General features: G+C 33.1%; 1 protein-coding gene and 1 non-coding gene across 2 annotated transcripts; one reads left to right on the forward strand and one right to left on the reverse strand.

The window, feature by feature from the left end:
• Positions 1-615: 615 nt before the first annotated feature.
• LOC124841214 (uncharacterized) lies at positions 616-13,985 on the forward strand. The gene is made up of 19 exons (XM_088101815.1): positions 616-2,017; positions 3,288-3,599; positions 3,729-3,965; positions 4,060-4,177; positions 4,247-4,404; positions 4,557-5,190; positions 6,257-6,321; positions 6,465-6,566; positions 6,658-6,800; positions 9,018-9,073; positions 9,186-9,847; positions 9,948-10,138; positions 10,272-10,578; positions 10,924-11,211; positions 11,345-11,454; positions 12,037-12,364; positions 12,921-13,328; positions 13,409-13,649; positions 13,732-13,985. Exons 1-19 carry the CDS (start codon positions 653-655, stop codon positions 13,755-13,757), a joined length of 5,751 nt encoding a protein of 1,916 aa, XP_087957941.1. The 5' UTR covers positions 616-652; the 3' UTR covers positions 13,758-13,985.
• A 639-nt stretch (positions 13,986-14,624) lies between these two features.
• TRNAC-GCA (transfer RNA cysteine (anticodon GCA)) lies at positions 14,625-14,696 on the reverse strand. The gene has a single exon. It is a non-coding gene; the product is annotated as a tRNA-Cys (tRNA).
• Positions 14,697-21,809: the final 7,113 nt, after the last annotated feature.

The following is a 21,809-nucleotide window of genomic DNA, read 5'->3' on the forward strand; positions in this document are numbered from 1 at the left end:
ACGAATTAAAGAAAAAAATATTTGTCCAATTAAATAAGCATAATATGTACAATAAACAAATTAAAAGTGTCAGAGAAGGATACAATGCACTGCAGAGAAGGTGGGAAGGTGCAGAGATTATGCATATGCTGATAGCTAGGTGCCTCATGGTGGTGCTTTAGTTCTTATTATTATTGTGTAATGTTATAAAAGATTAAGATACACTTCCAAAACAATGATGTTTTGTTATGATAGGTGGAATGATATCCTGTTTTATTATTTTTTGTGATGTTATTATTTTATTAAAAATATAATAAATTAATAAAAATAAAAAGTTGTTCTAATGTTACAAAAAATTAAAGATACAGGTCCAAAACAATTATGTTTTGTTATGATAAGTAGAAAATGCTATCATTATATATATTATTTTTTAATATGTCTTACTAAAGATATAATGAATTGATAAATTAATAAAGTATATAAAAAAATTGTATGATAGGATAATGAAAAGTTAAGGATAAATCATGTAACTATTATTTTTTAATAAATACTATTTAAAAAAGTTTAAAGCTAAAACTATATGACTTTTTTTGTTTTCTTTGTTAAATTGAATATTTGAGTTAAAATAATAAAAGAACAAAAGACTTGTGCGTATCGTCGTTGGGCACACACCATGGAGCCCGACGTCCGTTCACTCCTTAACTCTGCCTCCTCCTCCGCTTCTTCCTCCGACGCCGACGACGATGCTCCCCACCGCACCATCGATGAAATTCTCAATGACTGTGACACTTCTTCTTCCTCAAGCTCTCCCCCTTCCTCTCCCTCTCACTCTCTCTCTCCACTCACCAATTCCCATCCTCAAAACCCCACTCTTCAACCAAAACCACTCCAACCCGCACTCGATTCAATTTCTCGGCTCAAACCAGCCGAATTCTCCGACCGCACACGCGTTTCGCGTCCGTTCTCTTCTCTACTACAGGGCGTGCGGTCCAATGCGAAGCCGGGCGCCGCCCTCGCGGCTGCTGCTGCGGCGTCTCGATCCGTTCCTACGCCGCACGCGGCGGCGATCATTTCCAGGAGGAAATCTGCGGCTGCGATCAGCACTGAGTTGAGTTCGACCGCTGCCGCTAGCGACGATTATTCCGATGTTTCTTCTAAAGGCGAATTGGGCGAGCTTAGTGAGAAATACGATCCTGTGCCGCAGAGAATCGAGACTCAGTCTAGTGAAAGTGCTTCTGTTAACGGCGAGCGTGTTGAGAGTGATGCAGATATTGCCATTGATTTGAAGGCTGGTAGTGCCGCTGACAATCAGGTGCATATTGATACTGATAATGACAGTAGGGATGGCGATGATGATGGAAATGGCAATTATAATGATTCTTCTATAGTGAGTGAGGAGAATAGGAATTTAGATGAGGTTGACGGTTACCATGGGAAGGATATGAATTCTTCAACGTTTGATGAAGATAATAATGATCGTGACTTGGATGGGAATGATGGTTCTGAAAAGAGAATCACAGCTATGGATTCAGCTGTGGAAACAGAAGAAACGGTGGATAATGGTGAAAGCTCTGTGGATCATGTTAAAAATGAGCTGAGTGGTGGCGGTAGTGACGATGGTAGTTCATTGGGTGATGTTTCAGAGCTAGTGGAAGAGAGGCTTGAAGAATTGGAAAGCAGAAGGGCTTCTAAGAGAGCAGAGAAGAAACGAGAATTTTCAATGAAACCACTTGAATTGGCTGAAAAATTGGAGAAAAAGCGAGCTTCAACTGGTTTGCATTTGGAAGAGGGTGCTGCTGCCCAGCCAATGAGACTCGAGGGCGTTCGAAGAGGGTCCACGACGTTGGGATACTTTGATGTTGATGCTGATAATGCAGTCACCAGGGCGATTTCGTCCCAAACATTCAGGCGTGAGCAAGGTTCTGCCCGAGCCGTGGCAGTTCATGCTAATTATATTGCAGTAGGAATGTCAAAAGGGCTCATTGTTGTCTTTCCCAGTAAATATTCCATTCATCATGCTGATAGTTCTGATGGAAAGGTTGCTTCCGATTCAATCAAACTCTTTTGATCTAGCTCAAGTTCAATGCTTAATGAATTATGGAAATTTAATTTACATCCTTGCCCACAAACCTATACCTAGTCTGATATATTAAACAATAAAAATAATGCAATTCTTAAAATTTGGGTTTAGTGCTTAATTTAAGTTCACAGAATCAGTGAGACTAATTACACCTTCACACCTTTTACCAGTGTTGTTAAATAGCCACTATAAAATTCATGGATTTGCAGTCTTGATTCTGTCCGCTTCTGTGGTCGTTGTTGGTGTCAGTTGCGTCATGCAACCTACATTCTCTTGTCATTTTTAGCGAGTCTTAAGCCAATTGAACTTTTGCGTTAATATTGTGCCAATTTTTGTGCTACTTGCATATAACTTATATTTAACAAACATATATGTCATATTTCAACGGCTATGTGCCTTTTGCTATTTACCTGCAACCCTATCTATTATATGGTGTAGTGAATTATTGCTTTCCGCCATTTTCTGCCATCTATGATTGATAACACTGCCTGGTACAATGAAAGAGGCAGCAATAGGCAAACCAAAGAGGATGCAATTGAGGTGGCTTTCCAACACAACCCCTCGTGCCGATGGCTACGGGCTGGGAGTGTGGACAATGCAAGTTACCCAACGATGGATTTATGATAGATCTTGATTGATCTTCAAATTTAGACTTAGGCTTAATTCAGCTCCAAACAAACTTACAAGGTGAGGAGCCTTATAAGCATTAGTTAGGTCATGTCGCTAAGGCAATGTAGGACAAAACATATCCCCTCATTCCTAGTAATATGATTATAAGGTGCTGGAGGCTACAATGAAGGCAGACCAATGAGGCTGCAGTTAAGGCCTGTCAGGAGTACCAACTAATATGACTTTTAAATAGTAATATTATGTTTAATGCTATCTTTTAACTTGATAAGTTTTTCTTTTAGATTTCACAGTAAAAGCATATTTTATCAGATTGGCTTGAAATATCTGAGGAACGAGAAAAAAAATATGAAAATGCAAACAACTTTTTTGTTTTTGATTTTTATAAAAATAAGGGATTAAACTACCTCACAAGAAAAAACCTGCCTCCCCAACACACATGCACACATTATTAATGGATTAGTATTAAGACACTCTTTAAATGCTTACTAGACAACGCACAAAACAGTAATGCCGACACTTATAATTTCAAGCATTTATGTGACTGAGTTTTGTTATCAGCTCTAACATCATTTATCAATATATGCTGTTTTCTTGTTAGATGTTGATGCTTGCTATGCAAGGTGATCGGTTGCGTGCTCCAGTGACATCTATGTCTTTCAATCAACAAGGAGACCTTCTTTTAGCTGGTTATGGTGATGGTCATCTTATCCTGTGGGATGTACAGAAAGGGGTTGTAGCAAAAGTTATTAGTGGTGAGCATACAGCACCAGTAGTACATACCTTATTTCTAGGTCAAGATCCTCAGAATACTCGTCAATTTAAAGCAGTTACTGGTGATTGTAAGGGTCTGGTTCTCTTGCACATTATCTCGGTTGTTCCTTTGTTTAGTAGATTCTCCATCAAAACTCAGGTATATAACATTTTTCATTAATGTGCAATGGGCTGAGTCTAGCGTTATGGTATAAAGGGGACCTATGGGTTAATTTAATATCCAAGCATCTCACATTTGTCCTTTGTTGAACTTGGGTTAATCTTGTAGTGTCTTCTTGATGGACAAAGTACAGGCTTGGTGCTTTCAGCTTCACCACTCCTTTTCGATGACTTCAGCGGAAGTGCTTCGCCTTTTTCTCAGGGAAACACCTCAACCCCAGCCAGCAGTATAAGCAGCATGATGGGTGTTGTTGGCGGAGATGCAGGTTGGAAACTCTTCAACGAATCCTCTTCTTTGTTGGAAGAAGGTGTGGTTGTATTTGTAACTCATCAAACTGCATTGGTGGTATGGAAATCTGATGTTTGTGCTGGTTGCTGGTTCCAATGTGCCTTTGTGCCATAATTTTTCATTCAGCTTTGTTGAGACTTCTTTGTTATAGGTACGGCTGAGCCCTACATTGCAAGTCTATGCTCAACTCTCTAGGCCAGATGGGGTTCGGGAGGGGTCTATGCCGTATACTGCATGGAAATACATGACACAAACACATAGTTCTACTGGTACCGATTCATTTTATCACAAATTATAATTGATGTTGACTTATTTCTAAATATTTCTTGCTCTTGTAGAAAATATGTCTGCAGAAGCTAGTGAAAGAGTTTCATTGCTTGCAATTGCTTGGGAACGTAAGGTTCTGGTTGCAAAGTTAGTGAAATCAGAACTAAAAGTATATGGAAATTGGTCTCTCGAAGGTGCGGCTATAGGTCTAGCGTGGTTGGATGATCAGGTATTATATAATCTTTTGTCCCTGGATTAGCTAGATGTATGGCCACTTTTTTTTTTGTGTGGGTGTGTACGACTTTTATCCTTTTACACTTCCTGTTGTATTTCGTTGCTTGTTTGCTATAAGGGTAGTTAAAAAGATATTTTCTTGCTCAGATGCTGGAAGTTCAAACTTCAAGTGGACAACTGTATTTATTTTCCAAGGATGGAACTGTGATTCACCAAACAAGTATTGCCATAGATGGTATTGGAGGAGATGATCTAGTCTCTTATCATACTCACTTCATCAATGTATTCGGAAATCCTGAGAAAGCTTATCATAACTCTGTTGCTGTAAGAGGAGCTTCTGTTTATGTACTTGGTCCAACACATCTTCTCATTTCTCGTCTTCTACCTTGGAAAGAGCGTATTTCTGTTTTGCGGAAAGCAGGTGACTGGATGGGTGCCTTGAACATGGCAATGACTCTTTATGATGGCCATGCTCATTGTGTTATTGATCTTCCTAGAACCTTGGATGCCGTACATGAGGCCATAATGCCCTTCTTGGTGGAGTTGCTTACATCATATGTTGATGAAGTGTTCTCCTACATTTCAGTGGCATTCTGCAACCAAATAGGTAAAGTGGACCCATCCAATAATTCAAATAGTAGAAGCAATTCAGTACATTGTGAGATAAAGGAGCAATACAACCGTGTTGGTGGGGTTGCTGTTGAATTTTGTTGTCATATCAAACGGATGGACATTCTTTTTGATGAAATTTTCTCCAAGTTCGTGGGTGTTCAACAACGAGGTAACATGTTGTCTTAGCATTTTGTAGTAGTTTATTATTAAGAGAGCGTCTCTTTTCATTTCACTTCTTGTTTTGATCCTTTTCAGCACCATCTTCAATTATTTCTCTTGGTTAACAATTTATTTTAATTTCATAACTCAATGATTTTTTAAATTGACAAGGGATTCCTCTTAAGGAAGGGGTGCAGCAGAGAGAAAAGACAAAAAACTAATTCATTGTAAATTTGTAATTTAATGTTGATAGAAGTTCATTCTTTACAAACCAAAACAAAAGAGTAACCATGAAACATCTTCTAATATTTGGATGTTCTAAATTTCCTCTCTCCATGATTGAAATAAATGCTCTGTATTTTAAAACAAGTAAGCACAGAAAGTATTTATTTTTTTGTATAATATTCTTCCTCTGGCAACTAGTGTATCTTTGTGAGTTAATTAATGATATCTCAGTAAAATATTCGATACCACTTGACATAAAATATTTTGTTGAAAACCATATCCTCAAAGTACAACCATTATAAAAGTATTATATTTATCAATACCTCTAGCACTTAGTCCATCCTTGCTCTATCTGGTTAACGTTCTTATTTGGGGCTTCTATTTATCTTTTTCTTACTTGGCCAAACCATATTAGATGCAATTCTACATATATTCTCAATGGTTCAACCTGTGTTACTCTTACTTTCTCTTTGATACATTTAATCGTTATCATAGCTAATACATTCTCTTCTTTGCAACATTGATCTTATGCTCTTATTGGCCCTTCACTTCCCAAATGCCAAACATTCAGCAGTAAACAGAGACCTTAAAAGAATCATGAAAAGAAAATTAACTAAATATTCATTTAAAATTATTACATTGTCATCAACAGTTTAATTCTCTTACTTTTCTTTGATTAATGGTTGCATGGTTGAATGGATATTGTGCTAATTCTATTTTTCACAATTGATTTATTGAGATTACTTGATCCAGGAAAAATGAATAGTTTGTGTAAACGCTCTTACATCATTAATTTAGTCTTTTTCAACTTCAAATGGATAACAGTACAAATACTTCATAATTCTTTCCAGAAACATTTTTGGAGCTTCTGGAGCCATATATTTTGAAAGACATGCTTGGATCTCTACCTCCTGAGGTATTGGATTATGTTAAGCTTTGTTTAACATAGTGTGATAATACATTATCAATATTATCTTTTTGACTTTCAAATTTATATTCTTGATTGTTACTTCTAATAATATCTTTTTCATTTTTATGTTTTTTCCCACTTTTGTCTAGATCATGCAAGAATTGGTTGAGTATTATAGTACCAAAGGGTGGTTACAGCGGGTTGAGCAATGTGTACTTCATATGGATATATCATCCTTGGATTTTAATCAGGTTCTTGTTTGATCTTCTGATACATTTTTTCTTGCCTTTAATTTTTATTGTTGGCACAACTGTCAAATGGTTAATTTGATACTTTATTTAGGTCGTCAGGTTATGCCGGGAGCATGGACTTTATAGTGCCCTGGTTTATGTCTTCAATAAAGGATTAGACGATTTTAGGGCTCCTCTGGAGGAGCTGTTTGCTGTCTTACAAAATAGCCAAAAGGAAAGTGCTACTGCACTTGGGTATGTTTTCTTTCTCCTTATTATTCCACTATCCTATTTTTCTTTCTCCATATCCATGTATTATTTGTGAATTCCAACTCATGGCGAAAGCTAATATGGATTTGTAAAATTTGTGGATTTTGTTTGTCTTCTCAAGTTTAAAAATATGCCAAGTCTCTGAAGAATGCCTATATGAGCAGTGTAGTTATAGTAAGAGAACAAACGGAGATGGTGGCAGTGCTAGTAACCTAATAAATAATGGGAATCTCTCTAAAGCGTTCCTAGTTCTAACATACTTCCATTATTTTAACTTCCCGTGGAAAAGGTAAAGAGAAAAGAAAAGTAAAAAATACCATTATTCACCAGTACCTAATAATTACACAGACTAGCTATGTACAACCTGTATGTCCATTGACCTTATTTAGCTCCAGTTCTGATCTTGCATGAAGCCTTTATAGACAATTTTTAGACGTTAATTTTAATAAAAAATTGAATTGACTACAAATTGTCCGTGGCAGTCTGTATAATGTGTACAAGAAAACAGGTGGCAGTTTATACACTACGAAGAATTTAGAGAAACTGAGAATTGAAAGAGAAGAAAGTTTTTAAGTTAATGATTTTAGGAATCTCTCAACAGATGGCTGAGCTATTCTTAGTAAAGAGATTACAAGCAGCTTTTGTAACTGTCTGTAATTGAAATGACACAATAGATAACTAACTACAGCTGGAATAATCTATGGCTTACCGTAGAAGCTGAAACACTTGAGCTAATGTACAGTATGAGGTTGAGTTCTGTCAGCAGCTTAGAGTTTTTTTTCAAGCTGGTTTTGTGGGGTTGAGTTAGGCTTAAAGTCCATTTCTAACATGGTATCAGTTGATCGTGGTTGTGTGACAGAGCGTGCGTAAGAGGATCGTGGATTGGGAAGCGTAGTTTTGTGTTTTGTTATTTCTTTGGGTTGGTATTTCGTCTTTTATGTCGTCTTGCAAATCATTAGCAATTTGGTGTCACTCGAGTGTAGAAGTAGATATTTTCACTAAGTCGTTATGGATTATATTAGTAACAAGCTTTTGTACATACGATTTGTATGCATAGCTTGAGGGGGAGTGTTAGATATATTATATCTTTTATCTTTTATCTTTTAGATAGTTTGTTATTATTTCTTATTTGTATTTTGGGCTTAGCCCATATTTCTTCTATTATAAATAGAGAACCCTATGTGTGTATTTAACACAAGAGAGATTAATCCCATATATAATTTTCACTATATTCAACAATTTTCATTTTGGAATAACACTATTAATCTCATTACATTTTAAAAATAATTCATAAAGAGAACAATTTCCCTCTTTTGTGTATAAAGGGACAAGGTTTTTATGTTTATATATTATATATACTTATGTTTTTCGTATAGATATATTGGATATACATGCTTTAAAAGTGTGGACACTTGAACATGTATTGGATGCTATCATCAACGTATAAAGACAACAGGCATCCTTAATGAGAATTAGAAGAGAAGGTTCACAATTGCTTCTAACAAAGCCAAATCGTAGTAAGTGTTGGTCAACTTATCATGGCAGGCCCTAGGGGCCTGTTAAGACCACGCCTTTTGCAGCTTGCAAACAAGGGTTTTATCTACATGTTCAAAACCTAGGGAGTGAGCCATGTAGACATCTTCGGAGAAACCATTAAGAAATGTATTGTTATCATCAACTTCCTTTATGTGCTATTTGTGAGTGATGGCAAGGGGGAGGACAACCATAATTTTTATAAAGCTGTGTTACAAGTCGGGCCCTATACTTGTTGATTCCATTTTAGTTTTCATTGATTTGTAACACACAATTGCAACCAACAACTGTTATGTCAGGTGTTGAAGGAATCAATGCGAATCATATTCAAGCTGCATGGCTTGCTTCTGAAGAGGAGAGGAAAAGGCTTGTTTAAAGATATGACCAATTTATATTATATAAAGAGTGCAAACCCAACCTTCAAAGTTGGTTTTGGAAGGTTGAATAAAATTTAAAACTAACTTTCTAAGAAGTGACAGCTAGGATAACTAACTTTAGCTGGCATAACTAACTATGGATGACAAAGACTAACCTACTGCTTACAATAGAAGCTGAAACACTGAAGCTAATATACAATTCACCTACGCCAGAGAAAATTCAGTTTTTTCTGAACACATTAAAAGTGACTAAATATGTATTTTTTTTCCCTTCTGTCTCTCCTTTTAACAGGTATAGAATGCTGGTTTATCTCAAGTACTGCTTTACAGGTCTTCCCTTTCCACCAGGTAATATTCTTCCTTGTACTTTATAATCTTTTTATTTTTTCCTTTTTTTCTAGTTTGAAAATATTCCAATAATACTACAAGATAATGATTCAATTGTTGCATATGATTGTAGGCCGTGGAACTATTCCTCCCACACGCTTACCTTCTCTTAGAAGAGAACTTGTGGAGTTTTTGTTAAAGGACTCCTGTACTTCGAAATCTCACACCATTTCAGATTCTGAGTCCAGAGGACCCCACCCGAATCTTTATCTTCTTTTAAAGTTAGACACTGAAGCTACCTTAGATGTCCTCAGATGTGCTTTTATTGAAGATGAAATTCCAAATGCCTGCTCATCTTCACCAGATTCAGCCAATAAACCTATAGAGGAAGCAAAAAAAGAAGATAAAGCTACTGAAACTCAAAATGCTTTGGTTCAGAACACAGTTGATGCACTCATTCAAATAATTGATACGAATATTGTTCAGACAGATACAACCTTTAGTAGTGGTGAAGATGGGTTGATAAAAGAGTGGTCTTCGAAGGACATAGGTTATCTATTTGAGTTCATTGCATATTATGTTGCTACCCAAAGAGCTAAAATTTCAAAGGGTGTACTGTGTCAAATATTGGAATATTTGACATCTGATAGTCACTCCTCTACCGATATTTCTGTTTATTGCTCAACTCCAAAAAACAGAGAGAAGCAAGTGCTAGCACTGTTGGAAGTACTTCCTAAGTCAGACTGGGATCCTTCATTTGTGCTAGATCTATGTGAAAGAGCCAAATATCATCAGGTATGCATCTTGTTCATTTTGGCAATACTGTCTTCAGAAGCACAGTGATACCAAGTATGGACTTTTTATCTGATTGAGTAATTTTACCCACTTTTTTTAGGTTTGTGGATTGATCCATAGTTTCAGACATGAATATGTGGCTGCACTGGATAGTTATATGAATGATGTAGACGAGCCTATTCATACCTTTTCCTTTATTAATAAAACATTATCACAGTTGACTGACAATGAGCATGTAGCATTTCGGTCAGCAGTCATATTGCGAATTCCTGAATTGGTTGAACTAAGCAGGTAACCCTCCTTATTAGATTTACCCTATAATTAGTTGGATTCTTTTGAAAGGTTATGGGCAATTATGATTTCTGTATTCAAGTTATGTAACCAATCATCTTAATTTACAATTACTCTATCTGATTTCTTGTAGGGAGGGTGCATTCCATGTGGTTATCAGTCATTTTAGCGAAGAAAGTTTCCATATCATAACTGAACTTCACTCTCATCCAAGAAGTCTTTTTCTTTATTTAAAGACGCTCATTGAGTTTCACTTATTTGGCACCCTAGATTTGTCTAATTTGAGCAAGGATGACACTATGAATCCTCTTAATGGAAGGCAGGTTAAGGATCACTCTGAAGGAGTTAGAGATTACTTAGAGAATATATCCAATTTCCCCAAGTTCATGCGGGAAAAACCTATTCACGTGCCTGATGATCTTATTGAGCTTTACCTTAAGGTGAGCTTTTATACCAATGCCTTTGCATGTCTGGACTAACTTGATTTTTTAATTTTGTTCTTTTTGCCATCTAGAACTAACTGTTTAGGCAGAGTGTTTTTTATGTGTTCTTTGTTCTTTTTGGGATGCATCAAATTGTGTGGTTAGTGGTCACTTCTTTCTATCTCTTAAAACTTCATGTCTCATGGGGTTGGACATACTGTCATCTTTTCTTTTCTTTTGATTTATTTACATAGCATTTATCATTTTACATTGGTTTTAAATTGTTTTCTGTATTGAGGGAATTCATTGTTGGAATTGCAGCAAGAACTAAGTTTTAATTCTTCTCATTATCTAATTTTGCAGTTATTATGCCAGTACGAAGGTAGTTCAGTTCTCAAGTTTCTGGAAATGTTTGATAGCTATCGAGTTGAACATTGTTTACGTCTCTGTCAAGAATATGGCATTATAGATGCAACTGCGTTCTTATTAGAAAGGGTTGGTGATGTTGGTAAAGCTCTTTCAATTACACTTTCTGATCTTAATGATAAATTCGTTAAGCTTGATGCTGCTGTGGAAGCTGTAGTTTTAAACCGTAGCAGAGTTGGTTCTTCACATGTGGAAGTATTCGACACTGTTTTAAGAACAAAGGAGGTTTGTTTATCTATTCCTGATATTATAGCATTTTAATAAATCTCCAAAGATGGAAGTATGCTTTGGTTTGTGTGCTTGTATGTTTTTTATCTATTTGGTGACCTAATACTTTTAGTGGTTACTAATCTAATAGGGAAGTGACATCCAAGATCTATTGCGTGCCTGTATTGGTCTGTGTCAGAGGAACACCCCTCGTCTGAATCCTGAGGAGTCAGAAGCGCATTGGTTTAAATTACTTGATTCGTGAGTTTAATATCAATTTAATTTCCTTCCTTTCACTTGTTCTTACTTGAGGTTCCCCCCACCCACACAAAAAAAAAAAAATCATGATATTACTTTTGTATAAATATGGTTGAGCAAACAAAGAACATTTTTTTTAAATCAACCTCCTTTATTGCATTTTAGACCATAGCCCTTGTTAGATATTCCACATTGTTTGGAGTTAGGTTTAAAATTTAGTTTATAAATAGAGAGCAACCGCAATTTATAAGTTAATTTTGTAAAATTGAATTAGGTTTTCAATTAAAGTCTGAAATGTCGACGTCTAGTTTTTCAATTTTCTTGCTTGAGAGTTTTCGGTGGAGGGATATGTGTTGGAGATGACTAAAATATAGTATATAAGTAGAGAGAAACTCTTACTTTACAAGTTTGTTTTGTAGGGTTGAGTTAAAATCAAACTCAATCTCTAAGATGATTGTATACCCAAACGAGCATACCTCATGGTTTAACCCATGTAAAGAAGAGTACAACAGTGATTTTCTATTTTATTCCTGACATTTGGAAAACTTCTATATTAATTACCATTTTCCTTTGATTGAAATTCAGGTTTTGTGACCCATTGATCGATTCAAATGTTAAAGGAGCATATGAAAGTAAAAATCATTTTGGAATGTTAGCTGGATCAGCAGATTCACAACAGGACAAGGACGCCTATAAAAGCAGCTGGAAAATTTCAAAGTCCCGGAATGGTCATATCTTGAGAAAATTGCTATCACAGTTCATTAAAGAGATTGTAGAGGGAATGATTGGTTTTGTTCACCTTCCAACAATCATGTCTAAGCTTCTGTCTGATAATGGTAGTCAAGAATTTGGTGATTTTAAACTTACAATATTGGGAATGCTGGGAACATATGGCTTTGAAAGAAGAATTCTGGTAAGGTTACTTCTTTTTCTGTTTATATTTTTAGTTTCACTAGTCAAGATTTATGAAGTGTAGTATTCTTCATAGTTTCCAATGAAATTTGATCTATTGAAGTTTTAAATAGTCTTGTCAAAAAGTGCTGTAAGAAACATGACAAAATTCATTCAAGCTAAGTTCTTACTCTATAATCTTTTTGTATTTGTTATCAATTCTTTTGGAGATAAAATATGGTCCTAAACTTGCTCCAGTACATCAGTTTTATCATGCAAGGGTCTGAAGCATGCCACCAAGTGACAAATAGTTGCTTGGTGCATTTTGTTTATCTCATTCGCTATGCTAAATTGTTTACTTTGATGTATTGTGTGTTAACTAGTGACATTTCTGAGAACAAAATGAACTTTTTTAAGTAGACATTTAAATATAACTTCGGTATAGAATATAAAATTGTTTGACAAATTACCGTTTCTTCTTTCTAGACAGCGAAAGATAATTTAAATTTTCTCTTCATCCATAAGGGCTTTTGTGTATTGTTCTGTCTCTGTTCTCATGTTGCTACTTCTGCACTTAGGATGCTGCCAAATCGTTGATAGAAGATGACTCGTTCTATACAATGAGTTTACTCAAGAAAGGGGCCTCTCATGGATATGCCCCCAGGAGTCTCGTGTGCTGTATTTGTAATTGCCTTCTTACAAAGAACTCTGGTAGCTCTGGAATTCGGATTTTCAACTGTGGCCATGCAATTCATGTCCAATGTGAAGTTTCGGAAATTGAGGCATCAAGCAGAGGATCTTCGTCGGGATGCCCTCTATGCATGCCTGGCAAGAAATCCCAGCAGTCCCGAAACAAATCAATCATTGCAACTAATGGCTTGGTCAACAAATTCTCATCAAGGCGCCAGTACCCCCATGGAAGTACCATCCATTCTCATGACAGTGATTTGACAGAGAATATGTATGGGCAGCAACAGATATCACGGGTAAATGTAATCAAATATTTGTATAATCACATCAATATTGTACAACTTCCAACACATTTATATTGAATTTTTTTCTGCAGTTTGAGATCTTGAGCAACCTGCAGAAAAATCAGAGATTTATGCAAATAGAAAACTTGGCTCAGTTGAAGCTTGCCCCGCCTGCTGTGTACCATGAAAAGGTAAATAAAGTTGCAAACTTTCTGACAGGCGAAAGTAGCAATAATTCTTCTGCTATTGAGAAACAAAGTAGAAACAAGCAAAACCGGGAGCTAAGAGTTAAGGGTTCATCAATCCGGTTTCCTTTAAAATCAAGTATATTTGGTGAGTAATGTTATTTAAGAAAGAAAATTATGGTTTCTCTTTGGTAATGCCTAATTCTGACACTAGGGAAACTTGTCTGCAGGCAAGGAGAAGACAAATAAGCGGTGACTAACTTTTTTGAAAACAGGGAACATTGTAGACAAAGAGAGATCAAGCACTAACAACTGTACAGACTAACAATAGATATCTTCATCTAGCTCAACCCATTGTTATTCTTTTATATTTTATTCTCCCCGTACATTTTACTAGCTGTTCTATCTGTTTGTTATCATACACAAATTTCTGTATGTACGTGTAAAATAGAAAAGCCATTTTAGTGAGTTTGAGATATTCTAATCCTACCATGAGCAAACATCCTCCTCTTTTCTCTTCCCTTTTCATTTTTTTTTCCGCTGGGTTGCTTTGTCTTCTTGCTCTCTCTTCTCAAACAAGCATCGTTCATTTTCTTTGCCGCACCATGTAGTTTTCATATTGTTGGGATGAGAGTGGCATCGGCGATGATTGTTATTTTAACCTTAGTTTCACTTGACTAAACTAAATGTCCTAAAATGCTCAATTGCGTAATATTTTCTTGGAAGTACCGAGATGTATATACTTTTCTTCACAGAAATTGTAGTATATAATGGGGCAAAATTATGAGCAACTCGTAATTAGGAATTGTAACTAGTTCAAGTATTGTTATACTTAGGGAAACAGCTGATCAGTAGAAGTGGGGTAAAATGAAAGAAAACGTACAGAATATAAAAATAAAGACGTCATATTTTGACGAATTTGTATTTTGCTTTTATAAATTCATAGTTATTGGAGTTTTATTTGCAAAAAATGGCATAAATGCTCCAGTTGCGTAATTCTTTCTTGCAGGATATATGATGGGGTCAATTAATGGCCGAATTTATGATTGAAAGTGGGGCTTGCTTAAATAATTTGTGCACATAAAATTCACTTTTGGGGGGTAAAACATAATTAAAAAAGAAAAGGGCCCAACCGGGTTCGAACCGGTGACCTCTTGATCTGCAGTCAAATGCTCTACCACTGAGCTATGGACCCATTTGTGATATCAAAGTGGGACTTAACTATATAAATAAAGTTTCCTGTTTTGGGAGTAAAACACAATTAAGGGCCCAACCAGGTGACCTCTTGATCTGCAGTCAAATGCTTTCCACTGAGCTATCTACCCATTTAAATTTGATAGAAATATGTCATTTCTTAGATTTATAACTAGAAAATTGATTCACAATTTGAAGCATTTCCATGCTTCTTTCTCTCTTCGATTATAGTAAATATCATACAATTACCGTATATAATTTATACTTATTATATATGTATATGCAAAGTTTATTTACTATTTTTTGAAGATATTTCTTAGTATTCATGTAATTGTAATATTATATACTTAATTACCTTTTTTATCCATTCATTATTTTTCAATTTACTCCCTTTAATAATAAAAAATTAATAAAGTTTCTCTTAATTTTTAGAATGTATCGATGTGACCATTATATTAAATCCCTTAATTAATTTGTCAAAACATTACTTTTATAAATTATTACTATACATTGATTAAAATTTATCTATATCTATTTTTTTTAATATTTTTTTATTAATTAAGTATTTTCAACTTAAAAATTTTAGATAATAAATTTGAATGATTCATTTTTATATGCATTTAATTTCTTCTCCTCTTAATCCAACACATCAAATGTATATTTGAAAAAGAATTTTTTTTCTCTATTTCCATATATTTTGCCATTAAACACACTAGAATCACTTGAAAGAAGTCATTTTCCTAACTTGTTTAATTACATACTAAAATTTTATTATGTTTGAACATTGTTCTATGTTCCTAAATTTTGGAACAATTTTATTACTCAATTTTGAAAATTATTTTGAAGTTAAATATCTCATGTAAGGAAAATTATTTAAACTTTTTTTATATAAAATCATTAGATAGATAACCTATATGTGCATGTGAGTTGGAAATTAGATTTTTTATTTGATATGTAGGGGTTGTGGTTGGTTAAGAAGAAATTTTAATGTATAAACTTGAATGTTGTATTTTGTATAATAAATTATTGTTTCATATGTTTTGAATTTAATATTCTTATTGATACGTTGATCTCACTACTAGATTATATATGTTAATTATGGAATTTTTTGTAAATTGAGTTTTGAATATGATTTAACTAACTAGAATAAATTTATCTATGTTTCTTTATATACTTTTATGAAATTGATATAAGTTTAAATATGCACACTTTAAGTTAAGAGACTGAAATTTATTTGAAATAAGTAAAGAATGATATTTGAGAAAATCATGATTTAGATTAATCATTGAAATTATTTAGAAATTGTATTATTAAAATACTTTTAAAATTATTCTTGAAATATGATATTTTTGAAAGAGTTATATTGTACTACAATGCTCGTAAAGATTGATGAAATTTGTAAAAATTCGAGATTATTCGTCTCGATGATATTCAAATCCTTATTTTAGTTATTAATTAGGTACTCTCACATATGTTGTAATATAGATCTCTTAGCTTCGTTGATGGTTTAAGTCACATATATTGAGATATCAACCAGTAAGAAATTTGGGTAGGAGTTACCACATACTATGACATGTGTAAATATGCGGCTTGGATTATGATGAACTTACTCTTATTTCAACAAAGATCTCTTAGCTTTATTGATGGTTTAAGTCACGTATGTTAAGATATCAAGTGGTAAGAAATTCAGGGAGTGTTCTCATATACTATGACACATGTAGATGTGTGATTTAGGTTGTGATGAACTTGTCATAATTTTATGATTCATGAGTTCGCTTGTAAATTCATATATTAGATTGGATCAGATGTTTATCTCTAGTAGGACGTACATAATATGACTCCTTTGAGATGCATGAGTGGATATTCTATTGGTTGAATATCTTTTAATGAATAAGATTCATGTGTAATTATTAGTTGTCATATCGACAAATGTACCAAATCGTTCAAGTAATATGAAATTGTAGGATCAAGTATCATTCTTAAAAAGACTCATGTAATACTAAATAATTATATGATAAAATAAAACATTCAAAATTATATTCAATGAAAAATATATTTCACAAATATAGTTAATTTTTGTAATACTACAATAATTAATGAAACCATATAATATATATATATATATATATATATATATATATATATATATATATATATATATATATATTCTTCTTTTTTAATTTGTGTTAATGTTTTCAAATCGTTATACACTTTACTTTCCTTTTAATTATTTTCACTTTACTATACTTTATACTTTATGAACTTAGATCTAGTTATCTTATTAATTTATTTTCAGATTATTTTATTATTTGATCATTCAATTTCTTTTTCATTGCAATAACTTTTTGTGCAATACTTTATGACTAATTCACTCTGTCAGACTTCGTAAAAACGCACCCAAAACCCCTCCTGTCAGAATCATTAAAAACGCACTCAAAACCCCTCTGAACGGACGCTAGGTGTCAAGCAAGGAGGATCAGAAATCAGATAGTGGGATGCAGGTGTTAGCAGATGAGCGGACGTTCGTCTTAAGCAAAACTGAGTTTTTAGAAAAATCACGTCCCACTCTCTACATGCATCTTCTCCTCCAAACTCTAATCTTTTCAAATTCTCCTTCTTCTCTCTAGAAACTTTCCCTTCTCTCTACCAAGACTCACCCTTTCTCTTTTCCGATCACCGTTCAGGCACCGTAGGAGCACTTCCGGCGTCCCAAGCTTCGATTTAAGCCGAACAGTTCCGGATTCTGAAACCGGTAAGTTTCTCGTCCCTAGCTGTTCGTTCTTGTGAACATGCAAACCAAGCTCTGGTTGCATGCAGTCATCTTGTCTGAACCAATCTTGGTTTTCTGTAACTTGTTTTAGTTTGAAGAGTTGGTTGAGTGTTGAGGGTAGAAGAAATCGTATTTCCGCGAACTGAGTTTTGGTCTGTAGGACGTTCGTTCACACTAGAGGTAAGGGAAGCTTATCTAATTTAATTGTATGTTGTTTATACGTTTGTTGATAATGAATGCATGTTGCTGAGTGGTTGAAGGTATATGAAGTAGGATACTGATATGATTGTTTATGTGGAAAATGATTTATTGGTATGATATGGATCGTATGAAGTATGCAAATTGATTTGATATGTATTTTATATAGTTATGATATTATGTATTGAGAAATGAGTTGAAGATAAATGAATTTCTGGATATGAATTTCCCTATGATAGTTTACGTTCGTCATTGAACGGTCCTTGACCGTTCGGTGTTCCTATTAAAATTGTTTGGAATTGAATTCTTTCATTTGGAAAGAATTCTAGTCGAGGACGAGCGTCTTCTTGTGATAGTACTGTACTTGAGCGTTCGGTCAAGCGTAGTTGCATCTGAGTATTCGGTGATAAACTTAAACCTTGTAAATATATGTATTTGTATATAGTAGTTATTCTTAAACACAATTCCGACAATATCTCATTTATAAATCTTTCTATTATAAATTTTAGTAGCACTCGGTCTCACATCAAGCTCTCGAAATGAGTGGTGCTCGGTCTTATACCCATCGCTTATACTCTTTTATAATTTATCAATCATAATGAAATAACGTCCGTCCAACTTCAGTAGAATTTCCTTTTACCGTGTTCGGTCATTGACTGGCATTGGGTTCTTTATATGAATTATTATAAGTATTGGTTTGAGTCACGAGAGTCAGTTCATTTAACTGATTCATGTTGCAAGAAACGTTCGTCATATATTATATAATTGTATTTGGTTTATTCCTACGTCTAGCAGTAAACCTCTCGGTCTTATCCTATTTTGGAATGGGATACTTCTCAATCTCGTTCCTAGTATTCATCCTCGTTCTGAGTGAGGATTGAACGATCGTAAATTGATGTTCTTAGAATTGATGATAAAGATGAAATTAAAATGATGGATAATAAAAGATGAAGAGTATATGAAATGGATGAAAGGTTGTGAATTTTGAACGAGCGTTCCGGGGAGGAACGACTCATGTATGAATATTGGAATTTGTAAAGTATGACCGTGGTAATGCTAAGCTGTCGATTCATCCTGATGTTCCGTGAGTATTCGTCCTCATGTAGAGGGGGGTAGGTCATGTGTGGGAACGACAGTAGGTCCTAGTCCTTAGGGGTACTTTGGACAGATTAGACTAACCTCGGGTGGCAGCTGATGAGAGTATTTCAGTTACTACACCACCCGGGTGCACGAACGTCGTAGCTACACAGATTTCATACAGTCCGGACAGTCAGTCTAGTATATTAGGCTTGTGTAAACGAACTCTGATTTATTTTGTTTGAATGATTTTGTGAAATGTACGATATGCATGAATTAAATTACATAAGCTTACCCTGTGTTTTTCCTGTGTTGTCTGGTTTTGTACGTCCGTCCTTGTCATTGCAATGATTATCCATGTGGATGTGAGCAAAAGGAGACACGCTGTTGGAAGATGCGCTGGAAGAAGAAAATTTGATAGAAGTGGAAGTGAAGACCGAGCAGTAGGAACGTTCGGTTAGTAGATGGTAGTTTTATTGTGAGGTGATTGTTCGGTCACCTCCTCTTTTGATTTTATCTGACCGTTCGGTAGTATCTTTTGTAAACCGTTCGGTCATGTTTTCCCTTATCGTGTACGGTTTAAATGAAAACCTTTATGTAAGGCCGTTTGACCATGAACTTGCGTTGATTAGTGTAAGACTGAACTGATATATTACTAATTGTAATTATTTCTATCATATGGTTTACTACTGTATTTTTAGGATGTTACACACTCTAATTAATATTTCTTATTTTTTATAATTCTTCAATTATTTAAGTCAAATCTAGTCCTTTCTTCAAAATTCTAAAAGTTTTCTTATTGATCTCAAATTACAAAACAATAAAAGTGATTAAATTTTACTTACAGAATTTTTATCGAAATAATATATTCTTTAAATTTATAAAATCTCAAAGAAAAATCATAATCGAAGTTGAAAATTATGAAACATTACTAATTTAAATAGGAAAAAACTTACAATCATATTTAAATTTTGGTTTAAGATATTTAAAATACATTTTCACCAAAACACTTAGCATTCAAATTCGTAATAAAAAGGGTTAAATATGTTTTTAGTACCTAAACTATTGGCCGTTTTTGGTTTTCGTCCTTCTTTCAAATTAAGGTACAATTTGGTCCTCATTATTTTCGAAACGTTCGTTTTAGTCCTCGGAATTTTGATTTTAATCCTCATTTGTTGCTAAATGAGGACCAACGAACGTTTCGAAAATAATGAGGACCAAATTATATGAGGGACGAAAATCAGAAACGGCCAATAGTTTAGGAACTAAAAACATATTTAACCCTAATAAAAATTGTCAAGAGATAACATCTTTTTACGGATATTTGCTTTATACTATAAACAGATAACAATAACAAACTAAAACATTGCATGTCATCTTATTTTAATATTAGTAACTGCTGAAGTAAAGAAAATCAATCCTAAAAATCCATTTCTATAGAAAAGAAAAGGAAGAAAAAAAAATATACGTATGGATAAGTATTGTGAAGATGATGAAAAAGACTTTGGACTATTTTCATAAATGCTTTGCCACGTGGCCATATAAATAAGGTTCACATTTTCATTCAATGTCTTCATACTTTCTTGTAACTATTATTCACTACCATTTCCAATATTCTCTCTCCTACTCAACGTTCATCCATTTCAACAATCATTTCAATTAAAATAATAAATAATAATAATAATAATAAATAATGCAAAACCTTTTCGATTATTACCATAAGATTTCCATGTTAGCTCCTAGGGTATCACTAATGGTAATATGATATCAATGAGTCTGAAATAAACTTTTAGATCATAACAATAAAAGTTATTTTAAAAGTTAAATATAAATAAAATATTATTAAAATGTAAATCTTATTATACCATTCTTAATTATATATTAAAGCAAAAGTCATAAAGAAAATCACTTTACACGACTATAAATAATTTATTATGGTCAGTTTCGAGATATTTATATCTATTTGAGAAAAATTAACTATATCGTAATAAATTTATATTTAACAGAATTTTATAAACTAACTTGTTAAATAAAATTTACAATTTCATATATATATATATATATATATATATATATATATATATTCTACTTTATTCATATTATTATTTTAATATTTTTATATTTGAAGTATTGTTTGTATTTTTTTCACCGAATAGAGGAATGTTTATTTAAGTTACACATTGTCTCACCTCCTAAGTTATTTAAAATTATTATTAAATATATCGAAAAAGAAATTCTTAATTTATATGTTTTAAAAAAACTAAAAAATTTACAGAATTTAAAATAAATAATACTAAAAAACAACAATTTATCAAATAATATTATCTAAATAAACTTTAATGAAAATAATACTAATGTAATATCTGACACACAAATTTTAACTGATATGATTATAATACACTTTAAATAGTATTTTAATAATTAAATTTAAAGTTAAATATATATTTTTTTCTTAAGTTTTAGTAAAAATTAAAAATATTTTTTTTCAATTAATCTTTCAATTTTAAAAGTACGTAGATTTAGTTTTTAACTAAATTTTGTTTGATTTATCTAAAATTTCAAATACTTTTAGTATTTGAATTATTTATACTATTTAATATATTTTTATTTTAATATTAATTAAGAAAATGTTTGAAATATTAAATAAATTTAATAACATTTGGTTAAAAATACTAAATTTATATTGTTTTAAAAGGAAGACTAAATTAATCCAAAATTTTAAAAAAATTATTTTTGACTAAAAGTAAATTAAGTAAAAACATAATTAATCCTTAAATTTATATATAATGTAACCTTTTTATATCTTATGTAACATTTCAAAATTAAATTTATAGATTGAAATTTATCTTCTATTTTTTATTTTATAACTTAATTATATTAATATTGAATATGAAACCTCTATTGTACTTTTTTTTTTTGACACAGAAATTATTTGCTTTCTTCTAGAAGAGAAGTGATTTCGTGTATGTTTTATATTTTAAATGCACCCCAAAAATAACCCATCATTTGTTGGTTTCCTAGTTATAGGATTACATCCTGTTTTATACTATTAAAACATGTTACAAGTTC

This window comes from Vigna umbellata, chromosome 11 (assembly GCF_029865625.1).
Source record: "Vigna umbellata cultivar VRB3 chromosome 11, Vumbellata_1.0, whole genome shotgun sequence".
NCBI classification, from domain to species: domain Eukaryota; kingdom Viridiplantae; phylum Streptophyta; class Magnoliopsida; order Fabales; family Fabaceae; genus Vigna; species Vigna umbellata.